Source organism: Fukomys damarensis, unplaced genomic scaffold (genome assembly GCF_012274545.1).
Source record: "Fukomys damarensis isolate Sample0158 unplaced genomic scaffold, DMR_v1.0_HiC HiC_scaffold_14, whole genome shotgun sequence".
Classification (NCBI taxonomy): Eukaryota; Metazoa; Chordata; class Mammalia; order Rodentia; family Bathyergidae; genus Fukomys; species Fukomys damarensis.
The window spans coordinates 74,559,487-74,585,138 of NW_022900926.1; the positions used below are offsets into that span (position 1 = coordinate 74,559,487).

General features: G+C 33.3%; 1 protein-coding gene across 4 annotated transcripts in view; it reads left to right on the plus strand.

The window, feature by feature from the left end:
• Atg5 (autophagy related 5) overlaps nucleotides 1–25,652 on the plus strand; it is a 121,405-nt gene that overhangs the window by 84,774 nt on the left and 10,979 nt on the right. For 3 of the 4 annotated variants that reach the window (XM_033763454.1, XM_033763455.1, XM_033763456.1), the window contains one exon: nucleotides 21,618–21,735. In XM_033763454.1, coding sequence (XP_033619345.1) covers nucleotides 21,618–21,735 — 118 coding nt within the window. Of the gene's footprint in view, nucleotides 1–21,617; nucleotides 21,736–25,652 lie in introns of those variants that run through there. The other variant, XM_033763457.1, reaches the window with a different exon arrangement.

Below are 25,652 nucleotides of genomic sequence, written 5' to 3' on the forward strand. Positions count from 1 at the left end.
CACTGTTTTTAGCTTCTGTATTTGCAGATTCACTACAATTATTTGCATTTTGTAAATCAGTACTTGAAACACTTTTGTGTTTGTGAAACACTTTTTCACAGATGTGCAGAGTGGTAAAGTTGATCTGCCTCATGCAAAAACTCCCAGCTAAAACTAAACAAAGCAACATTTTGCCTTCTTGTTTCACCTCATGTACTATTTTATAATCTGTTAGTGCCATGTATTATTTTTGGGTTTTGTGCTTTTTTGCTGGTGAATTTTGCTTTTCAAAATAGACCCCATTTGAAAAATACACATAACATTCATGAGCATGTTTTGAGAAAGGCTCACAGAAATGTAACAACCTCTGTAAAAGTGCTCAGTGTGTGAATTTTTAACGCTGTGGAATCATTTATGATTCATTATCTTATTTTCTTGTAAAATGAGCTCCATAGAAGCATACTGTAAGGCATTCCCATGCTTAACAATATATCTTATGTGTGGAATTTAGTGGAATAAAATATACCATTGACTTGGAAGACATTTCTGGAGAAGAGTTCCCAAATTGTTTTGAGATTTGTATCTCCCAGCATTTATGTGGATTGTTCACTTCTGGCATATACATTTAACACTACTATAGTTACTTTATTGTTGATACATGAAGCTCCTGTAGGGAATGTCTATTATAGTATTACTTAATACCAAGATTTATTGCCCTTATAATAGTTAGTGTACCTTTACAGAGGAGAGGTCTTCCTTTTTTAATTTGTCATTTGTTCTGGTAGAAAATTGTCAGTCTGCATCTCTTACTATGTGACATAATACATGAGGATTTTGGGGAAAGGGGATTTGGTGAGGACAGAATGATCAAGAAAATTGTGTGTGTGTGTGTGTGTGTGTGTGTGTGTGTACACAAAATGTTTGTTGTAAAATTCTATAATTAAGAAGGGGAAGGTAAAAAATTCTCAATTTGCTTGACAAAACCTGACTTCCAGGTGGCTTCTCTTAGAGCAGAACTTCCTGCCTGATCTGTACTCTGTCAGGGCAATGGGCATTTTTTCCTTAAAGACAAAAATAGCCTGAGAACTTTATTGGCTCTCAGTTGAATTATATAGCTTTGCTTTTGGTTTTACACCCTTTCCATTTTGGTTATTCATTGAATTTCAGATCTCTGACTTGTAAGTGAATGTAAAAAATTACCTAGTTTTTGGCAATTTATCATTTCCTGGCTTTCCCCATTTTTGTGTTTTTGAATTTCTAATAATTTATGACCAAAGATAGATAGGACCTTGATTTCTTTTTGTTGTTGTTGTTGTTGTTATATAATCTGAAAGTATTTCTGTGACTAGCTTTTGATTAGTTTGTGCAGTTGTGATAGTGGTAAGTGTACCTTTTACTTATGCAACATTTTGATTAATTAGCACCTTTTATTTTAAAATATAGCTATATATAAGTAAATGTACTATTTGAGACCTAATTTAATAAGATTTAAAGAAAACTTGAAAAATCTGTTTTAGTAAGACATAAATGGAGTGATTTTTTACTAATACTTATTTTACTATGCAGAATCTGATTAGAATTCCTATATAGCAAGGAGGGAGCCTGGGCATATTTGAGTAAGGCCTATTTTCATGTTGGTATCTCAAAACTATTGTAGGAGGTGGGAATCATTATTTGATTTAATAAATGAAGAAACTGAAGGTAAGATTTTATGTCAGTTGCTCAGAATGACAAAAGCAAAGAACTCTAGTTCTAATTCATGAACAATACATAATTTTTGTTTATAAAATCTAAAAAAATTTTCACAACACAATTATCATAAAAGGCAAAGTCTACCATTATCAAATACATAAATTGATGGCAAACTAGAAAATCTGTGACTGGTAGTAGTGTTTAAAGATTAATTTTTGTAAAGACTGTTGGAAAACTATTTCTTTCTCATCTGCAGTGTGTTTATCATGGGCTCAAAAAGACTGTAATCAAGTAACAATATCAATGGTAAAAGTTGAACTCATCCAGAGATGCTACTGACCATGTTTCTCTCATTTACATAACAGTTTGGTTTGGTATGTGAGTTTCATATTTGTGTTCCTAAAATCCAGGTGCTCTGGTAATAGGCAGTATTCTAGAAATGAGGTTAAATGGCAGGAAGTGTTTTTGAAATATAACCAAAATTTAGAATAGCACATGTAAGTAGATGATGACTAATGAGGGCATTTGATCAAAAAGATTTGTAAAATTACCATGTAGTCTTCTAAAAATTTTTTTGATATTTTTGATACTGGGGATTGAACTTACAACCTTGCACTTGAGAGACAGACAGCGGAACCACTGAGCTAAATTCCCAGCCTGTCATCTAAAATTTTTAAAAATTTTTATTTGTGCATGTTTGCATTACATGATTACCTTCATCGTGGGGAGTTATTATATGTACATAACACATCTGAATTTTTTTATCCTGCCCTACTCCTCCCCCTCCTCCATCTCTTGGTCTTCTTCCCTTTTGCAAGAGTGTCTGCCTGTTTCCTATTATCTTTTATTTTGCCCTTTATATCTATTTTGGGTTTCTTATATAAGAGAAACCATGTGATATTTGATGTTATATGTTTGACCATGAAGTTTTTAGGCATTGTTATTTATGTTGCAGAATGAAAATAAGGCCTATCACTTTTTTTTTTCCCAAGAAGTAATAAATTTATAAGGTTGTCTTGGGAATATACTGTACTTTAAGAAAGACTTAATTAATTGCTTTAATGTGAATTCATTTACTCACAAGTATTTGCATGCTGAGTCCAGTTCTGTTCATAGGAGGTTCACATGGTGATTGATATACATCATAAAGAAAGCTTGTTGTGAGAAAGTTAAAAGAAACTAAACTCACTATACAAACAAATGTAAAGCTGCAGCAGTGATTTCTGTGAAGAAAGAGTTATATAGTACAATAAAAGTATAATGTCCCTATGTGAAGTTTGGGAGAACAGACAGCTGTCTTGCTTGTTATATCCTAGTATCTGACAGATGGTTTCATAGTTAGGCATAGAGTCATAAGAAGAGCTTTGAGACAAAGGAGGCCCAGTGGATCTTAGGACATTCGGTTTATCTTGACAGTTAAGGGTTGGGACTTCAAAAATTAGAGTCAAGGCCAGGGATTTAGCTCAGTGGTTCCACTGCCTGCTTGGCAAGCACAAGGTCCTGAGTTCAATCCCTGGTACCAAAAAAAACTTAAGAGTCAGACCTTTTTAAAGAGTTTTTTCTTTATCTTATAGAGAATAAGAAATCCTAAGGGATTTTTAATAATGCGAATATTCATATTTTGGCAACAAAGATCATTTAATCATCTACATGTTGTTTTTGAGACTAAATTCTCATAGTCTTCTTAGGCACAATCTAACCATGTTAGTATTTTGTTTTTTGTATTTTTGGTACCTAGGATCAAATCCCTGGCCCTTTGTTTAGTTTTAAACAAAAACACAAAGCTGGTAAACTGTGCTTGTTAGCTAATAAAAAGTTCAAGTGGTTTCTACATGTCTTTGGAAGAAGTTTTTCATCAGTTATATAATAGTGAAATAAACTAGAATTCGAATTTAATTTTGTTATCTTTCATAATCCCCAGAACTGTGCTGTCTTTCCCAATGAAAAAATGAATTTATTTATTATTCTAATGAAAAAATGTTCATTTTAATTTGGAGGTTTACTAGCCATTTTTGCCTAAGCTAATTTACTACTTTCTATTATAATATGATTAAAAATTTAAATACATAGAGATTTTGGAAGAGAAAGAGCATATTTAAAAAAATTTCTTTTTTCTTTTTATTGAGTTTATTGGTACAATATAAGTATACAATACAGTTAGATTCATCATTTGGATCTTGTACCTTTACATAATAGGTCTTGATTGTCATTTTTCCCCCTTGTCCCTGCCCTCCCTTCACCCGCCCTCCTCCCCTCCCCATTTACAAACACTTTATTTCCATTTTTTCAGTTTCTCATATTTTTTTCCTCTCCCTTATTACCTTTCCCCCACCCTTCCTATTTTCCCTACATCTTTAGCCCTTTACTTCCTATTTCATATTACTAATTATCACATTAGGATCCTGTGTACTATTATAGTTTTCCACACCAGAGAAACTATTCGGTATTTCAGTTGATGAAATCTCTGTATGAACATTAAAAATAGGGAATCCTAAAATAACACTAAAAAGGAAAGTAAAAGAGAAAAGGCAATGATGTAAGATTAAAATAATCCTTAATTCTGAAGATGAAAATGGTCCCTGAACATATTTAAATTGCTTCTTGCTCTTGTAGTCTTTAGTTTCTGTAATCAAACCCACGTAGATATGACCTTACATGTTTAGTACAATGCGTTACCCCTGTACAAATGGAATAAAAATTTTAAAAATTAACATTTCTAGACCAATATGGCTGTCCATTTCTGTACAATTCCAACTCAACACAGTAAATTGGGATATTATATACATATATATATTTATATTTATATAAAAAGACTAATAATAGCAGTATGTTATGCATCGATAGCAGCAACAGCTTGAGAAAGAGCATATTTTAAAAAATGGAAACTAGAAGTTAAGTTGGTATTTCCTAAACTGGAGGAGCTAAATTTTACTGTTTTGTTTTCAGAAATCTTGATATATTAATGTTGAAATGTGAGAGTAGAAATTTGTGGCAAATTATGGCACATTTGTTGGGATTCTTGCTCCTCCAGGGTTATAAATGTTGGTGAGATATAATTCTGTTTTTCTGTTTTCCATTTGAGGAGGGACTTATTTTTTAATAAAGTGATGATTACTGCTTTCACTTTAGTTTTTTGTTATTTCAAAAAAGTACATTGTGCAATTTATAATACATTGTGACTGCAGAGATATTTGATATATTTAATAAAATGGAATATAAATATTCTATATTACATAGCTAACCATATGTTGCTTTAAAAATTGGTACCTTTCTCTTTTTGAAATTTTATTTTAAAATGTTAAATCTTGGTAAAATATATATAACATAAAATTTACCATCTTCATCATTTTTAAGGGTACAACCCAGTAATGTTAAGTACATTCACATGGTTGTACATCTGTTCTCCAAACTTGTTTTCCTGCAGAATTGAAAGTCTATATTCTTTAGGCAGCTACTTTTTCAGAGTTTCACCGTTAGGTACCTCGTGTATGGGGAATCAGATTTTTTTTTTTTTTTTTTTTTTTTTTTTTTTTTTTTTGAGACAGCCTCACTATGTATTACAGGCTAGTCTCAAACTTGGAATCTTCCTGCCTTGCCTTCTGAGTGTGACATTCTTTTTGTGACAGACTTATCTCAAGGTTCACAGTCTTTATCATCAAAATTTCCTTTTAAAGGCTTAATATGTATATCACATACTGCTTATCCATTCATACTTTAGCGAGGCACAGTGCCACATGCCTGTAATCCCAGCAGTATGGGAGTCTGAGGTGGGGGGGTGGTCATAAGTTTGAGTGCAGCTTGGGTGACTTAGTGAGATCCTATCCTATCTTTTTTTTTTTTTTTTTTTTGATACCAGGGATTGAACCTGGGTCCTTGTGCTTGCAAGGCAAATGGCAGAACCACTGAGCTAAATCCCCAGCCCAGTGAGATCCTATCTTAAAAAAAAAAGTTGAAGATGTACGTCCATGGGAAAGCTTCATTCCCCAGTACTCCCCCACACCCCAAATCCTTAAGCGTTAGCAGACTTTAAAGAGCAGAGAGTAAACATTTTCAGCTTTGCAGACCAGATGGTTTTGTTGCAACTGTGTGGCTTTGTGGCATGGAAGCATCAGTAGAAAGTTTGCTTATGATAGGCATGGCTGTGTTCCAGTATAACTTTATTTACATAAACAGGTGGATAGCACAGTTTAGCTTGCGGGCCACAGCTTGTTCATTCCTAATATAAACTATCCTTTTTCCACTGGCTAAACAGTCTGCCTCTGCTTTTTATTAAATTGGTTTGACTATTGGAATTTATTTCTAGATATTCTGTTCTACTTTTAGTCTATTTGTTTAGAATTCTAGTATTTTTCTAGCAATTCTTAATTGTATGTTTTCATAACTGCTGGAATAGGTCATTTCTTCCCCCCTTTGCTATACTCCCCCTGGTTATTTTCAGTCGCTCATTTTCCCATGTGGTCTTAATTTGTTTTATACAATTTCTCATAGTGTGTTGTTTAATATAAGCAGAAATGTGTTAAATTTCAGTTTTGCTATAATTTGTCTAAGGTTACATCTTCTTGGGCAAGATGATCTCTCTCTTCAGCAGATTTTCTTTTATGTACAGATTCTAAGATTTTCTTCAAATAGACCCAGTGCTTTATTTTTTAATTTATTTTAAGATGTTTTGTAGGCTTTTAAATTGTCAATTTCTATGTGTTTATGGCATCGGTGAAACAAACAATAATATTTTGTTTTTAATAGAACATTTCTTTTTCTTACTTTATTGTGTTTCTAGAATTGCATTGCCAAGATGCTTGAATGATGCTGCTAACAGACATTTCTGTTTTGATTCCTTGAATTAACTGATTTATTGATTTATTTATTTGGTACCAGGGTTCAAACTCAGGACCTTGTTCTTGCAAGGCAAGGCAGGCAGCGGCACTACTGAGCTAAATCCCTGCCCTTAACTAATTTAATTTTAACATTTCATCATTTAGAATCATATAGTCTTTATTAGTAATTCATAGTCTTTATTAGTAATTCTCTGCTAGAATATTTAATGAGAAATGGATACTAAATCATTGACTAATTTTAGTTTTTTTTTTCTTTTACATTTGGCACATCGGTGTTTTCAGTCTGTAATGTTGACCCTCACTGTGTGTAAGCTTACGATCATATTGTTAAAGACCCACTTATTTCCCAAGACACTGTTCTTTTGCTGCTTTTTCTCCCCATGAGATGAAACCTTTCGAATACTTTCCCTTTCCTCCACTACTTTATTTTTCTGCTGTGCAGAGGAAAGTGGAAACATGAAGCTCTCCACTCTCTAAGGCCTAGTTTCTTTTCAAGTAGCTTAGCATCTTCAGTTTAAGGCTAATTCTACACTTTTCCTTTGCAAATAGGAAATAGGGAGATACATCTTTTGTAAATGGGAAGTGAACCAAAGGGAAGAGGAGGGAGGAGAAAAGAAGGGAATGAAAAAAGAATCTGGTTGAACATAATCATGTACTACAAACATAGTAATAAAATATTGAAAAATAAAATATGTAATGCTCATACCTCATGAAAAGAAAGACAGAAGTATACAATGAATGCTCACTTCTTGAAAGAACTTCTGTTCTAAGTGAAGATAACAGTTACAGGGCCGGGGGTTTAGCTCAGTGGTTTGGTGGCCTGCCTCGCAAGTGCAAGGGCCCGAGTTCGATCCCCGGTACCAAAAAAAAATAAAAAAACAAAAAGATAACAGTTACAAACAACACTGGCATGTTGCAGACAGATCATTAATCTTCATCTTTTTGTAATAACAATCTAAGGTTAGTCCATAAAGTTAATTTCATTTTTACAGAGTAATTTAGACATTTATTAAACACACAAGTAAAAAAGAATAGCCCTTACAGAGTGCTTCTAAACTTGCCTATTAGTCTGTTTTTCTACATCAAGCATTGTAATATGAGAGACATAAGCCATTCTCTAGTATTTCACTATGGTCCTATTGAAGTATGTAGTCCCTCTTTAATGAGTAACCTATTAATTCACCGAGGACAAGAACTGTTTCATTACTCTGTATCTTTATAGATGACTCTCAGACACTGTTTTCTATTGGAATGAATGAGTAAATAATAATTTGCTTTAGTCAGTATTGGGGGGCAGTAGGGGACAAGGTCTTTCTGTGCATCCAGGTTGCACTTAAACACTCCATTCTCCTGCCTCAGCCTCTCAAGTGGTGGGACTACAGGTGTGCACTACTGGCCTGGCAGTGTTGATATTCTAAGGTAAAATTTAAATTCTGCTCTTCTTAAACATCTTTTAAAAGAGATAGACATACTGAAGCCTGTAGGGGGCAGCCCAACACAGCAAGTTTTCGATGCCGTTAATAAATGTGCTACTCCTCTCAGATCTTTTTAGTTACATTGCTTTCTATGGGAAATTCTGAAAAATAAAAACAACTATTACTTACAGACTCACTTGACAGGTATATTTTAAAATGAATGCCATGCATAGGAATAGGAACAGCTGACACAGATAATTTGCTGCTTTGTTTTTAGAGCATTGAGTAAGAGCAAATGTTACTACTTTTTAACCTTTTAAAGAGCTTCTTAAGATTTGCGGTATCTAATGATTTTAAAATAATCTAATGGCATATACTATCTCTACTATATAGCTAGAAAAGTGAAGATATACAAAATTAATCGTATTTATCCCAGACAACTAAAATTGTCATTAGGTAAAGTTAACATTTTCCAATTTACTGCTGGCCTAATAGGATCTAGGCAGTAGCAAACCTGTGCCTAGTTCCTATCCAAAGAATGTCCAGTTTCTTCAGCTTTACTATTCAAAAGATCTTTAAGGCCTAAGTTTGGTTATTCGTGTCACTGTTGCCTTTTTCTTTCCATCTTTTCCCTATCTACAGAGAATGCCAGCATCTAGACTGATTTCTCTTAAGGTGATCAGTCAGCCAGTTGAATTCCGTTTTGTGATGTCAGAAATCTGCTCAGTCACTTACCTGTTCCAATAGTGAGAACTGACTTCTAATTTTTTTCCTGTTCTTCTCATAAATGATTTTCATATAACATGACAGAACACACAACACCTGTCTGTTAAGAACAGAATTACTAGGCATTGATTCTCAGTAGTGGTTCCTTCTTTTGGGTAAATAGAAAAGTTGCTTTTGGTCTAATTACTCATACTTTAAAAATAACTGCTTGCTAATAATTTCAAGCAGGCATTTTATATATATGGTGATCATTTAGAAATATTAGAAGGAAAAAATCAGTTTTAAAAGAGAAAAGCCATGTTCCATTCTTCCTGTCCTGAGCCTACACAATTTTGACATTTCATTTTAGTATGTTATATTCTGTGAAGCATATGCCAGACTTGCTCGGTCATACTTTTTTATGTTTTATTGTGCTTTTAATTTTCACTATGTTACAGAACTTTATATGATAGCTTTGTAGTCCATAATATGTACTAAAGCAGTGTTATAAGTATAGGTACATACATAGGTATATTCATGTGTATATAGAGTATATTGATATCATTTATAGATATCAACATGTACTTGAAACTTCTCAAATCATTAAGTAGCCAGGTTGCTTCTTTGAATATTGACTATGGTATGTTAAAATGTTAATTCTCAGTTAAGTGTAATATAAACAGTGAATTGTGTTATCCGGCTTGCTGCCTTGGGAGCAAAATATGTTCTCTTGAACAAGGTGTGTTTCTCAATGGTCTGCTTAAAAGCTGTCAGTTTTAGAAGGAGTCACTGCTGTTTCAAGTAGCCACTATTTGCTAGTATTCTTAGACAGCTAGGAAGAGGATTCTGTGAAATGATGAGTCTGATTATTACTAAGTTCAACAGGATTGGATACAAAGTTTTGTTTGTGGTACTGGAGATTAAACCTAGGGCTTTCACATTGAACTACATTCTCACCCTTTTAAAAATATTGAGACAGGCTCTCACTGAGTTCCCAGTGAACTTGAGCTGGGGATCTTCTTGCTTCAGCCTCCCAGAGTGCTGGGATTACAGGCATGTGCCACCATGACAACTTGGATATACATTTTAAAAGCATTTGAGTAGACCATGTGTCTACCTTGCGTGTAATCTTTTATGCAAGTCACCTGTCTGCATACATATGTTGTGACACATTATGTACTTAACACAAATTAATTCAGTTGTACTAGTTGTGAAATTATGTGAATTAAAGTTTCAAATGAGTGTTGAGTTCAGTAATGAGTGATTTGTATATTAGATATATGTTTGAGCTTATGTACATGAAACTGAGAAATTAAACTAATTTATTACTTCATCTATCTTTTGTATCATTAAATTTGACTTTATAACATCATTGTAGATAAAAATTACATTTCAAATGTGAGAGTTGATTTATTGTGCTTTTTAAAACATTTTGTCTAGATTTTTCAAAGCACAGATAAGAAACCATAAGTTATTTCACTTATAAAAAAGGAAAGAATTTATTCTGCTAGTTTATAATGTATTTTAATAGATCATTCTGTCCTCTATTCTCTAGATTTTTCTTTTTTGCTTTCTTTTTTTATTCCTGTACATTCTGTTCCATCTTCTCCCCATGCAAGTCTTTTTCTCTGCCTCACTAGTCTGAAAAGTGTTTTTACTATGTAGTAAACCATTTTCAATTTTAATTAAAGTTTTGAAGTTTACTTTTAAAGCAGAGCTTTGCTAGAGGAAAAATATCTCCATTAGCTTACATTTAAAATTCTTTTCATTATGACGAGGGTAATTATCTGTTACTTCTAAGAAGTAAGCCATTACTAATTTCGGACTCTGTACATGTTTAAAGTAACTTAGAATCAGCTTGGGACAGTTCTGATGTCTGCTTATGTAGTGCAGCATCCATACTCTTCAGGTGTTCATTTTAGCTACAGATGCTTCATATAAAACAAGGCAGAGTAACTTTCAAAAGGATCTACACATCAAAGTGTAACTTGAGCTCTGGTTTTACATTGCTTGAGGAATGCTTATGGAAGGGAACTAACAAATTTGCTTTCTCCCAATATTATCATTTAAAAGTGTTTAATACTTTTGACTTCCATTCTTTTCTATGCCATATCACATATAATTTATTAATTTCATTACTTTGAACCATTTTAACAGTGTTTGTATTAAATACTATTGTAATTTGTGTTTTGTATTGCAGTTAATTCTGGAGAATGATGGGGCAACTTTTGGAGCCTTAAAATTCATTAAGTAAAGTATTATATTTTAAGTTGTAATACCACACTCTTCACTCATTTCTGTAGTTTGATAAATATTAATGAGGCTGAATTTGTCTTCTCTTAATACCTAGTTTCTGAGAGGGCTTTAAAAATAAGTGCTGTGATTATAGCTTTTAGCCAGAATGCACTTTTTGCTAATGCATGTTGATATAGAATTTGTCGTTTTGAGGCTAAGGATACAGTTTAGTGGTAGAGTAATTATACAAGGCCCTGGTTTGATCCTTAGCATTGAGGGGGGAAAAAATGCTTCTTATTGTACTCCTGCCACAGTCTCTATTATGTTTTTCAGGTGGACAAATTGTCACTTAAATTATATTAAGGAGCTGGGGATTTAGCTCAGTGTTTCCGCCGCTCAGTGTTTCAAAAGCCTAAGGTCCCAAAAAAAGAAAAAAAAATTAAGACTTACATTCTTTGACTTTGTACCAAATAACACTTCGTGTTTCATGTTTACTACAATAAATACTTTATCATAATAAATAACAAAGTGCTTCTACTATTTAAAAACCTGCTTTATGGAAAGAAGTCTGTAATTTGACATACTGAACTGGTGGGTTGGGGTTATCTTGAATTAAAATGCCATTTAGACATATCAATTTGGTTTAGATTGTGTTCATAATCCATTCTTCATGTATTTCAAAAATTTTATTTTATCTTTTGGCAAAGATAAGTATTTACATCATAAATAACTGTTAAGTTCCTAGAATAGGCCATGTAAGTAATAATGACATTGCACTATTATATCTATTTTTTTAAACCTGTATTTACAGAATTATTCTTTTTTTAATGCCAGACTCTCCTTCCAGAATCGGTCAGAAGAAGAGTCCCCTCTTACTGTACATTTCCCTCCCATTCCAGTCCCCTCAGTATGAGTTGTAATCCAGAGATTCCTAAGCTTTTAAAGAAGGAAGGCAGGTGTTCTTGGCTACCCTCACTAGTGGAAATGGTTCCAGAGAAGCTCAAAAACAGTAGGCATGGTGAGCCCACAATCTGGGCAGCATTTTATCAATAAGGGCATTTTTAATGATCCAGACACTGTGTTTGGTGATTCTGTTTCACATTTAACCCCTATAATGAAATTGTTCGTATTTTTGCATACTCCCTCTTCATCATTTTATAATTTTAAAACTGTTTAGCTTTAATTATCAGAACATGAAATTAAATGGTTTTGGTAAACAAGGCAAAGTAACTTAAGTTCCTATCGGTAACTTAAAATTGCCATGAGGCAGTACAGCTGTATTAGAAAGAACACACACTTTTTTTTAATTGACACAGGGGGGAATGTTTCTCTGATCTTTGTTGTTTGAGGGCTATGACTTATATTAAATTTTTTAAACTTTGGTTTTTTGAAATATATTTTAAAAGAACTCACATAAAAAACGTTGTATGATGAATAGCTATTAATCACTTCTGAAACTAGACGCATCACCCCAGAAGGACTTCCCCTATTGTTTATGTGAGGAATTTTTAAAGAAAAAAATAAAGGCTTTATTGAAGTATAATTAAAATATCATAAAGGTTACTGTTTTGAAAAATAGTATTCAATGAGTTTCAGAGTATTCTCAGAGTTGCATAACCATCACCCTACAAAATTGCAGAACATTTTCGTCAACCCAAAAAGAAATCCTATGTCCATTAGCAATCTCTCATCATTTGCCTCCTCCCTCTAGCCCCTCACAGCTATTAATTTATGTGTCTGTTTATGTGTGCATATTCTGAGCATTTTATGTAATTAGAATCTATAATATGTGGTTCTTTGCATCTAATTTCTTTGATTTAGATAATGCTTTCAAGGTCCACTGGAATTGTAGATGTATCAATCCATCATTTTTTATGGCCCTTTAGTACCTCGTTCTATAGTAATTTCACATTGTGTTTATCCTTTCACCAACTGGTAGACGTTTGGATTTTTCCACCTTTTGGCTGTTACGAATATTGCACAACTTCAATGCACAAGTTTTTTGGTGGACATAAATCTTCATAAAGCTTTTTTGGATAAATATTTAGAAGTAAAATTACTGTTGTATGTAGTAATTTTTTGTTAAACCTTTGGAAATATTGTCCGTCTTTTTTCCCAAAGCATCTGCATCATTTTACATTGTTGCCAGCAGGGTTCCAGCATCCCTGTTGACACTTATTTTCTATCACTGTAATTATGCCCTCTGAATGAGTAAACCCTTTCTGTTTTGATTTGCATTTCTTTGATGAGTAATGATATTAAGTGTATTTTCTTGTCTTTAGATGGTAATTTGCATATCTTCTTATGGGAAATATCTTCAAATCCTTTGCTTATTTTAAATTGAGTTGGGTTTTAAGAATTCTTTATTCTGTGTACTATTCTTACCAGATACATGCTTTACATAGATTTTTCTCCCATTTTGTTGGTTTTCATTTTCCTGATGTCTTTGAAGAACAAATTTTTTTTTTTTTGAATCATGGTCTCACTATGTAGTTTAGACTGCCCTGTAACTCACTGTGTAGCCCAGGCTGGTCTTGCTCACAGCAATTGTATTTTCTTGTCTTTAGATGGTAATTTGCATATCTTCTTATGGGAAATATCTTCAAATCCTTTGCTTATTTTAAATTGAGTTGGGTTTTAAGAATTCTTTATTCTGTGTACTATTCTTACCAGATACATGCTTTACATAGATTTTTCTCCCATTTTGTTGGTTTTCATTTTCCTGATGTCTTTGAAGAACAAATTTTTTTTTTTTTGAATCATGGTCTCACTATGTAGTTTAGACTGCCCTGTAACTCACTGTGTAGCCCAGGCTGGTCTTGAACTCACAGCAATCCTCCTGCCTCAGCCTCCCAAGTGCTGGGATTACAGGTGTGTGCCACCTAAATTTTTAATTTTGACCAAGTCCAGTTGATCTTTTATTGTTGTTGCTATTGCTTGTGCTTTTAGGTTGTCATAGATAAGAAAATAATTTCTTTTTCTAAGGCCACAAACATTTCATCTTGTTTTCTTCTAACAATTTTATAATTTTACAATACTTTCATATTAAAGTGCTATTCTAAAACTTTTCTTTATCTGCAGATTATGTCAACAGCCAAATATGTAAAAATATTTATGATTTGTTTTTGTTTGCTACTTCTAAAGATTTCACAAGATTTTTATGTGGTCTATGCCACCAGACCCATTCCCTCCTCCCATGTGATATTCAACCCAGGGAGCACTGAGCTATATCCCCAGGCCTTTTCAAAAATAAATAAATTGTCCAATCCCCTGCATCCCCCCAAATTAATTAATTAATTTGTTTGTTTGTTTGTTTAGCAGTCCTAGAGATCAAACACAGGGTTTTCTCTGTAAATATCCAAGCTGTCTTGAACTTGAGATCCTCCTGAGTATCTGCGATTACAGGTGTGCACACCTAGTTGTAATCTATCTATTCTTGATGATGCTTCAGTGGTATTTATTTTTGGGCGGGATGTATGGGATCAAACTCAGAATCTTGAACTTGTGAGGCAGGCGACGGAAGCACTAAGCTAAATCCCTGGCCCAGTGGTATTAATTTTTAAAGTTATCTGATAATAGGCTTTTTCCATGTCACAAACTTTAGCACTCACCGTGAAACACTGAGGGTGTTTAGACGAGTGACTGTAGATGATGTTCTTTACAGAGCTTCAGCCATTCATTGCCTGGCTTTCAACTGTCTTTTCTTGTGGGAAGTACACTTACTTTTCTGGGTATTATAACAGCATTTCATTTCTGAAGTCTGGACAGCTGCTGTTACTAGACATTTTCTCTTTAATTTCTTTATTTATACAGATGAGAAGTGCTTCTTAGTTTGTGTATGTGTACCATAAAGGTAGAAAAAACATCTACATGCAAAAGTACCCTGTGACTTTTTAGAAAAAAAAAAAACAGTTTATTATTGATGTTATTCTTGTATTAGTGTGGCTTTCAGTGAAATTAACAACTATTATTTGGGGGAGAAATGTGGGGTTCAAATCCAGGGTCTTCCACTTAGCTGTACCCCCCACCAGCCCTCCACTATGATTATTTATATGATGTTGAAATCTTTGAAGAACTAACATCATCATTGCTGAAATAATCCTACCACCTTTGTAGAAATCCACCTCTAACCATACTGATAAGTTCATGTTAAAATTTTTAAAAGAACGTAATTTGTTTTATGATAAGGTATTAAACAGCACCAAATTAATCCTGTCTTATAAGTTAAATAGTGCTTTCTTGTAATATATATTGTGTAGTGAGAGGATATGAGGAGGACTCACACTTGTTGCCAGTATTTGCCTTAACTATTTAGTGACAAAATATATTTGGCATTGTGTAGACAGAATTATAATAACTATAATAATTTAAATAGACAAAACATAAACTTTAAACCAGATGTGTGATCATAATTCAGATGAGTGCTTTTCATTTAATTATAGCCTGAATTAAGACACTGCTGCTTTGGAGATTAAGTATCCCTGACTATAATAATACAGCTTTTCAAATAAATTTTAATTTTTTAAAAATTGTTGTTAAGAATATTAAAAATTGGCTTCAAAGTATCCTAGCATAACTTCAGGAAGTGATTATTTTCAAATCTCTTATTTTTGTCCATAAAGGATAAAAAAATTTTTTTTTTGTAGCAGTATTTGAACTCGGGACCTTGCACTTGCAAGGCAGGTGGCAGCACTACTGAGCTAAATCCCTGGCCCAAGATAAAACTCATCTTAAGTGGTGCAGACGTCTTCTTGCCCCAATTATCTCACTTCTCACTACAGAAAGACTGTTTAAAGTTCTAAAAGCATTCTTTTTATTTAATGAGGTATTATACTTCTGTATATTCTTAAGCATATTTAAATATGTGCCTTCTGAAAGTTATGATGTAAAATTTGACACACATGAATTTTTCTTAAGCCAAATAAGCATGTGGCAATTTAAAGCATACATTGTATGTCATTGTTGGTAAAATCTGGCAGCATATCCTAAGTAAACCCTTCTTTTATATGTCTTTGTGACATATAATATTTATACTAATTAACAAGATGTGGAAGGAAACTGAAATTTGAATACTGTTTTCTTTCATTCTCTCTGTATTTGGTCTATAACAAGTACTGTAACCTTCCTTTGGTATCCACATTGAACCATAGTTTAAAAGAGAAAGAGAAATGAAGAGAGCTAGTGGTTGCTAAGCATTAGATATTGTTTATCTCATATCATTTAATTATCACAGAAGTTTTCAGAGATACAAATTTTCTCCGTTGTGATTCAGAAACAGACTTCCAGAGTTGAGTATAATTTGCCCTAGGCACACAGTAATGTTAGGAGTTGGGATTCCATCCAGACTTTTGCTCATTCCATTGCATTTGATAGTCCAGTCTTTCTGTGCCATAGCCTTTAGCCTACTGTTTTTGTATACTAAATTCTGACAAGCCCAGTTACATACCAGCTGCCCTCTGAATGCTGAAATGACTGAATCTTTCTCCGTTTAAAAAAAAAAAATCTCAGTTTGGAAGCTTGAGGGCCATCTCTAGTCCCTCCTTTATTTTCATCCTCTTGAAATTTCCTCCTGTTATAAAATCTTACATTCTGTCACAAGTGGCCTACTTTATTTCATACTTGCTAGTATCTTCTACTTCTACTCTTAGAAAATGCAGTTATGTAATCATTTACGGGGAGGGGGGTTGGTTGTTGCTTCTGATGTTTCTTCTTTTTGCTCTTGTTGCCAAGAAATCTGGAGATCTTTTTGTTTTCTTTGCAGGTGTGGTAAGGAACACAGGGTCTTGAGCATTCTAGGCAAGTGCTGTGCTACTGAACTGCATCCCCAGCCCCCAGTGTTGAAATTTGTATTCTGGTTTTATCATATTCTGTCATAACACTTTGTATTTCTGTTATTGTTTAGCACTGCGTTAAATTGTTTGTTTCTGTGCTGTTCATCTTTATATCCACACACTAGTATGTATATAATAAATATTTGATGAATGATGAGATCCTGGACTTGGGTACCTCTGTACTATTAGAATAATTCTGTTAGTAAGTAATCTGTTGTTGTTATAACTATGCTTTGTTATAAGTGGTCTGAAAGCTACTTTTAAAGGAAACATAATATTCTTCATTGCAATTTTTATATAGTTATAGTGCCTATTACCACTGTTAATAGAATTTCAGTAACTGTGATTTACTAAAGTTATATATTATGCCTATTTTTAAAAGCTGGGACCTGTAAGAAAAATTTAATTGATATTCATCATAATCATTTTGAAGCTCTTACTATTTATTATGGAAATACACTTTTTGAATTTTGATTCATTATTTAAAATTGTGTGTCAAATGATAATAGATTTGATAGCTCTAATCATTGTTGATGATATTTTTAATTTTGGAAAGTAGCTTTTGTACATAGATGGGCATATTCAGTTATTTGTGTTTTATTAGCATTTGAAATTATAAAGCTTAGTTTTCTACTGTGTTTAGTTGAAATTATGCTACAATAATATAAATCTTTTTCATTTGATACTTCTGTAATCTAGCCCTTTTCTAGATTTAACTCTTACCATATTATTTAATAGTTTTTAAGCATTACATTTGTAATTAATCAGTAAACATTACGAATTCTGATTCCAGTTTAGTTTAGCTGATTTTCTTCAAATACTTGAAAATCTTAAATGAGATTCTCTGATGCACAAACCCTTCTAAATTAAATAAATTTTACTTAACAATGTAGTAAATCAACCATCCTATTTCAAAGAATTTAAAAACAGTGTACATAAAAGTAGTTGATTATATCAATTTGTTGCTATATTTGGGAAAAATTATAACCGTAAGTATATTTGTTTTGTGCACTCAACGAAAAGGAGACTAGAATGTCCATCTAAAACGAACTGGAGTAAATGATACAGATTCAGTTTAGTGATTCGTGTTATTGGGAGATCCTGAGCCTGGGACCACTACTCAGATAACACTGTCCAAGCTTTGTCTCATCATTAGGTGCTACCTCCTCTGTCAGTAGTAGGTAGCCTCCCATCCCTCCTCACCCTTTAATTAAAGCCATTTCTAGGTTTTGTGTCTTGGATGTCTATTAAATTTTATTATTTCTGTTTTTTTTCCTTCTTTTTCTCTGTGTTAACTTGTTGTAGTTTTGTTTCAGTAAAAAGAATCTCCTTTTACTCTAATGGGAATCCTTCTTTTGATGTCATTTCTAACAAACTAGCATTTCTAATTCATATTTTATTGCTAAAATATATATGACCAAAACAGCAGAATAAGCATTGATCTATTAACAGTTGACTATGTGCTGAATACTGTGTGCTATTATAATAATCCTTTTGTTTTTGCAATTCAATACAAAATCTTTATTAACATTTGTTAAGGTCTATTGATGGTTAAGTAACATTTTAATAAGAATAATACTGCATATTCAGCATTAACTATGTTCTAGGCATTGTCCTAACAATTGGGTGACCTAAATTAATATGTATAATCTATACTACCAAAATTGAGTCTGTGGCTTGGATTTTTTTTAAAATTTTTATTAGTACATGTTTGTAGTACATAATGATTGTGTGTTGGGCAGTTGGTATGTGTGTACTTAACACCTCTTAATTCTTTCTTTCATCCCCCTCTTCCTTCATTTCTTGGTTCTTGCCCTTTTACAAAAGCTCTATCTCCCTGTTTCCTATTTTATCTTTTATTTTACTCTTTATTTATATTTTGGATTTCTCATAAAAGAGAAATGCAATATTTAAGCTTGTGTGTCTGATTTACTTCACTTAGCATTATGATCTCAAAGTGCATTCATTTTTCTACATTGCCTCAAGTATATCCTTTATGGCAGAGTAGTACTTACTACATTGTATATAAATACCACATTTTCTTTATGCATTCTTCTTTATTGGGCATGTATGTAGGCTACTTCCAAGATTTAGCTATTGTGAATTGTGTTGCTATAAACATGAGTATGCATATATCACTGTAACATGATGTTTTTAACTCTTTTGGGAGAATACTTTGAAGGAGAATAGCTGGGTTGAATGGAGTTTCTATTTTTAGATATTTGAGGAATCTCCATATTGATTTCCAAAGTGGCTGTACTAGTTTACATTCCATTGGCAATGTAGGTTTCTTTTTTCCCTCACAACTTTGGTTATCATTTGATTTCTTGATGATAGCCATTCTTTCGGGAATAAGAAGGAATCTTAATGTTGCTTTAATTTACGTTTCCTAATGACCAGAGTCGTTGAACATTTTTACCATGCAGTATTTATTGGTCTTAGAAGAGCTTCATTGTGTACGTTGCTTCCTAATATATGACAGCTAGGACTAAAGCCAGTTCTTTCTGTCTTCAAAGCCTGTACTGTTTAACAAATGCCTTGCTTTTTTTGTTGTTGTTGCAGTTCATATCTTATGTTTCACATAAGACCCAAACTTGATCTTAGTTCATGATACGGCTGTCCCTCTTACATATATATTTTAAAATTTTTATCTTATTAACGTAAGTCAGCATGTCTTGTCTTACCTATATTTGGAATAGGCTTTTTCTTTGTGTTTTATCCTGTGATAAACGCAAATAGCCCTTTACTTTGCTGAGAGTTTTCATGGTTACTATTCTGCTGAATTTAGTAGTGTGTTCATAATTTCCAAGCTTTCTTCCTACTTAGCAAATACTTCATTTTAGAAGACTGTTGAAGGTTATTGTTTGGGGTCAGGTTTGGGAAACAGTGTAAGGAGAAGTGCAGAGAAATAACAGGACATTTTTCCAATAATGGAATTTAGAGGACAATTTTTAAATATGTAAGACTATTTGGCCTTTCTTGTTTAACATATTTTTGTGTAATTTTATTATAGCCAATCCTCTTACAGTTCTGTAACTAATTAGGGCATGGATGAAATCTCCAACTTTTTAGACATTTCTCTGGCTGTATTCTTTTTCAAGTCAGACTTCAGGAAGTACATTTTGAGCTTTTCTCAACGTATTTCTGTGCCTCCTTTCCCACTTTCGTAGACCCAGCTGTCATCACACAGGCTTACTGTATTCAGGCAGCCTCCTCACACCAGTCATCCTGATTTCACCTCTTCACCGAGTCATCATGTGTAGCACTGCTTTCCATCAGCCCTCAGAAAAAGCTTCTTTCATCACGTCACTTCCTTTGCTAAAAGTCTTAAAAGCCTCTTCATGGCCTGGAAGATAGAAAGCCCTAAGTGGGTGGTGGCTATTTTAAGTTGTTGCTACAGTCCCCTTTTCATTTCTTTTTGTTGTAAACCCCTTTAACCCTTGTTATCTTTAATAATTAATCATGAAAACATGCTTGGACATATATTTTTCTGTGGGTCTCTTTAATTGAAGGGTATCAATAATACTTTTCCTTTCAAATCCCTAAGAGTTCAATTAATGAAATGAGCTGAATTATATTCACTGCATATTATCATGATTTCAATTATTTTTCTATAGTTTGTTTTCATATTTGCAGACCCTTAACTGTATTATTTGAATACAATACTTAATATTTATCATATATCCATTGAATGCATGGTGTTCAGCTAGGAAAAATTGTGTACATGCTCACCAGTTTGTTTTTTCTTATATATCATTCCATGTTAGCGCTTAGAAGTTGATTTTTTTAGAAAAACCAAGCTGTAACAATTTTGTCAAAGATACTGAGGTAGATCTCTGATTAGAAAACAAAAATATTTTCCTACCATTATACATACATTTTCTTTAATTGCTAGGTGTTTGAAATCTTAATTGTATATATTAAGCATTAATTTGTTTTTTGTAAGTTTTTACTCCAAGAAGCTTAAAATTAAAACTTAACATCTTAAAATGAAACAGTGGGTAAGAGGAAAGGTGGAAGATGTTTTTATTTTTTAATATTTATTTATTTAATTTGAACTTGGCCCAGTTCACATAGTGCTTAAGAGAAATGGAATGTTATAAATTAACAGTTAAAGGAAAGTGAGTGCAAGATCAGAGTTCATAAACAATAGCACTCTTCATAGATCATGACTCATTCCAAAACCTTTGTACTCTGGGTCCCAATGAGGTAGTTGAGGAAAATGAAACCATTTTAGACATGGATAAAACAATGGAATTATTAACAGTACATTATATAATGATTAATTGCCTTTACAGCTCCAGTTGTCCCAAAATTCTCTTTTACAGTGGAACTTAAAAAAAAATTTTTTTTTCTAGCGCAGTATTTAGCCGGATTGGGGGCGGGTACCAGAGATTGAACTTGGGTCCTTTTGCTTGTGAAGCAGGTAGCGGCACCACTGAGCTAAATTCCTGGCCCCAGATTTATTCTTGTACAGAATTTGGTTATATACAAATTCTTTTAGAGCTATTGACAAAAACTACTTTTGTCTGTATCTTTATATGTATATATTAATGCCTGACTGTTTTGAGGAGGCCTGACTGGTTGGATTTTTTTGTTTTTTGTTTTTTGTTTTGTACCAGGGATCAAACTCAGGACCTTGCACTTTCAAGGCACCACTGAGCTACATCCCTGGCCCCCTGACTAGTTGTTTTTAGAATGTTCTGCATTCTAGATTTGCTTAATTGTTTCTTGAAGATTAAAGACAGTTATGTGAATTTATCATGTTAAACATTTTTCTCTGTGATACTCTTTGATGTTGTGTACTTCTCATTACACCATATCAGAAGATCTCTTGTGCCAACATAAAATTCATGATCTGTTTATCTGTAAAAAGCAGCAACGAAGATTTAATTGTTTGGATTATTTTTTTCATGTTTCAATAGACAACGACTGAACGGCCCTTCATTCAGAAGCTATTTCGTCCTGTGGCTGCAGATGGACAGCTGCATACACTAGGAGATCTCCTCAGAGAAGTGTGTCCTTCTGCCATTGCTCCTGAAGGTAATACATTCAGCATCATCAAACCATTTCTTTCATTCTCTTTCCTACACCCTATGTTATTGAGATAAAATAAGCATTTTTTATTCGTACACATCAATTTTTTTGTTTGTCTTTGGTTTTACGGTACTGGGGATTGAACTCAGGACCTTGCTAAATCCCTGGTCCCACATTAGTTATTTTAGAAACATATTTTCATTATTTTGTAGGGAAAAATCTTTTGTAACAGAAGCACTAATAACAAATTAAGACTTTGATTTTCTGTGGCAAAATAAAATACATTTTTTAAAAATTTCCACCTAACACATCTCTACTCTGGGTCTTTATTACATATGCCAGGGAGTCAGATATTGTAATTGGAAAGGATCGTGCATTAATATTTTTTAAAGTCCTCAGTTAATCCTAGTGAGCGACTATGAATTTAGAAATGTTGTTAGAAATGGTGGGTATGTTGCTCAGTGATAACAGCGCCCCTCAGTTCAATCCTAAATACTGAAAAAGAAAAGAATCTAAAGAAATACATTCTAGTACTCAAATTCCTAAGAAGTAGAATTAGAAACAACAGAATTAGGGATTGGTACTCTGGCCCAAATGACCAAACAATATGAAGCTCGGGATGTATGTCATTCTGTCTGTAGTATGATACTTTTCCATAGACAAGTATGCTTGCTTATACTGGCATTCCTGTGTATATTTGGCAGTTCTAAAATGGCTAAGGTCAATGAGAAAAAAACTTTTTTTTAAATAAAATGGCTAAGGACTCAGTGGGAAAGGGAAAAGAGCATCTAAAATGCCATTAGAACCCATGCATAAGGGATTAAGCAAGCAGACCATTGACCACTACCCAAAATTATCAAATACAATAGGATTGTTTGTTTTCAAGATTATAAACATTTTTTTTAAAGATCCCCCCACCCCCTGGATTGGCAGTAGAACTCAGGGCCTTTGTATTGAGTTATATCCTCAGCCTTTTTTAAAAAGATTTTTAAATTTTGAGACAGGATCCTTTAAATTGCTCAAGCTGGGCTTGAACTTGGAATCCTCCTGCCTCTGCCTCCTTGAATACTGGGATTACAGGCATGTGCCACCACACTGCTCTAAATTCTTAATGTATCATTTATCTTAACTTTAAACTACATAATCAAGGTTTCTGAAGATCTCTTATACACAGCCTTGAATCTGTAGTGCTGGAGCAAATGATTGCTAAACATTCCAATTATGGAATTTTTTCTTTGTATCATTGGTATCCCAAATTATATTTATGATAAATCATGGCATAATTAACATTGCACTGGGTAGAATACTATCTTAGATTCCTTGACAGCTTATTTGGAGGTTCTAGGAGGGGAGCACAGCTACTTGTATACTCTTGACTGGGGAGACGGTCCTCCTCTATGAGGGTGGTTGTCCTCTTTAACCGAGTGCGCAGCTTCGGGAGGGATGCACATGGAGCAGTGAGGGAGGAAGGAGACACCCGCCTACCCAGCCAGATCATCCCTGGCGGTCAGTGGGATGACAGATCGCCATCACATGCGCTATTTTAGATTCCTAATCTGTCTTTACTGCTAATTTTTATTTTCAGTGTTCCATATAAATAATTTTTATAATTCAATAATTTTTAGTAAATTTATAGAGTTGTGCAACTATCACCATAATCTAGTTTTAGAACATTTTTGTCACCTCAAAATGTTTGTTTTACTTATTTACAGCTAATCTCTGCTTTGATACCAGCCACAAGAATACTTTCTATTTCTTTAAGTTGCCTTTTTTGGATATGTCATATAAATGGAATCATACACCATGCACCATGTAGTCTTTTCCGCTAACATAATCTTTTTAGTTTCATCCATATTGCAGGAAGCAGCAGTCTGTCCCTTTTTATTGGTGAAATATTCCAAGGGGTGGATATGACTTTTTATTCATTTAATTATTGATGAGCATTTAAATTGTTTCCAACTTTTCACTTTTATGAATAGTGCTGCTATGGACATTCATATATGGTCTTCATGTGAACATATGATTTCCCTTAAGTAGAGTCCTGGAAGTGGAACAACTGGGTCATATGATAAGTTTATGTTTAATTTTTAAATTGCTAAACTTTTCCAGTATAGTTGGATCCATTTTACAGTCCCACCAGCAATGTATGAAGGTTCTAGTTTCTTCACATCTTCAGCAACACATATCACTTATGTCTTTTATTACAGCCATCCTTATGGTTGTGTAGTAGTGTCTCGTGACAGTTTTAATTTGTGTTTCCTTAGTGACTAATTGTGATCAGTGCGTTTTCACACACTTAATTATAATGTTTGTTTTGCTGTATTCTGAGGATTTGGGAATATAAGTTAGTTCTAGGTTTTAAGTGTCATTAAGACATTAATAATGGTTTATTGCTGATTCAGATGAGACCTGTCATTCTCATGCCTGCCCACAGCAGTATGAGCTTTCAGTTGCTCATTTCTCTGTCCTGTATTTTTCTTTGTTTTTTAAAAATTTTTAAAACCTTGGAGAAAATGCTTTTACCAATTAAGAGTAATTGAAGTTTAACCAAATACTACTTTATTGTGTTTTTTCTTAGTTTTTAAAAAAATAATTATCATCAAAGTAGGTCAAACAAACAAAATTTGTTTGTTATAAGACCCTTGGTTATTGACTGACAATATCACAACAAAATCCAGAGCCTTGGAAAAAAAATGCTCTGTCATGCTCTGTGCCTTTGCTGGCAGCACAATTGTCTGCACACAAGAGTAATCTGTATTTGCTAGTGCAGATATCTTGGGTTCCCTCTTTATACACTTGTTTTATTTGTAAAAGGCAAATTTTTCAGTTTTTCTTTTTAATCCAGGAAAGAAGTCTTGAATTTTATCTCCTCTCTTACCTACAAATTCATTATTTCAATTCATTTTATTTCATAGTTGCAAGTTTCTAGATGTTAGGTGTGATGGAGGAGAGAAAACTTTACTGGAATGGGAAGAAATTAGTTAGGTGTTAATTTTATATTTGATGTATTTAAAATGTTCTCTAATTTAGATCCCTTCTTTTTAGTTCAGTTCCTAAAGTTTGCAAGTGATTTATTAAAGTTCTGTTAGCTACTTATTTGGATATCTATGTTAGGAACTCAAGTCTTTACCTTCTGGCTTTTTGGTTTTTCCACTTTGGTTGCAGTTGTTTTTTCTTTTTTCTTTTCAGGGTAGGCAGGGTACTGGGCCCCATAATTTAATCTATATGTATATTTATTTTTATTCTTTTTTTGTTTGTTTGGTACCAGGTATTGTACTTAAAACCTTGTGCTTGTGAGGCAGGCGGTGCAACCACTGAGCCAAATCCCCAGCCCTGTTTTTTCTTTTCAACCTTTTAATTTAGTGTAAAATAACATTTTGAAATGCTTTTTTCTAATACTTCATTCTGTGATTTTGTTTAGTATCTACTTCCCTATGTGCTGTTTTGTCTAATTATTTCTGGTATAATCTTAGGAACCTGAGCTTCTGCTACATTCATTTTGTTATGCTAGCATTCTTGTATATAATTCTATCTGCTCTTAAAATGATGGATGTGAACATCAAACAGTCCAACACTGTCTTCTATCAGAATTCATTTTATGCTTATTTTTGCCAATCCCTCCACCCAGGCCAAACATTAAGTACAAGATTAACATTGCCTTACACATGAATAGTATGCAAATTTGACGGTAATTATTCTTTCAAAGATGCTTTGTTATCTCCTAAATTTCTAGCTTGCCTTTATCTTCCCATCCTTTTCTGGAAAATAAATAGCGTGACCTCCCTTTTATTAGTTGAACAGTGGGGTCTGTAATATGTCCACTCAGGAATTCAGTCCACACGCCTGCATTTTATTATTTCAGATACTGTAGATGAATACTTTTCTATGACAGATTTCTCTTTCCCCGAATTGTCAGATGCCCA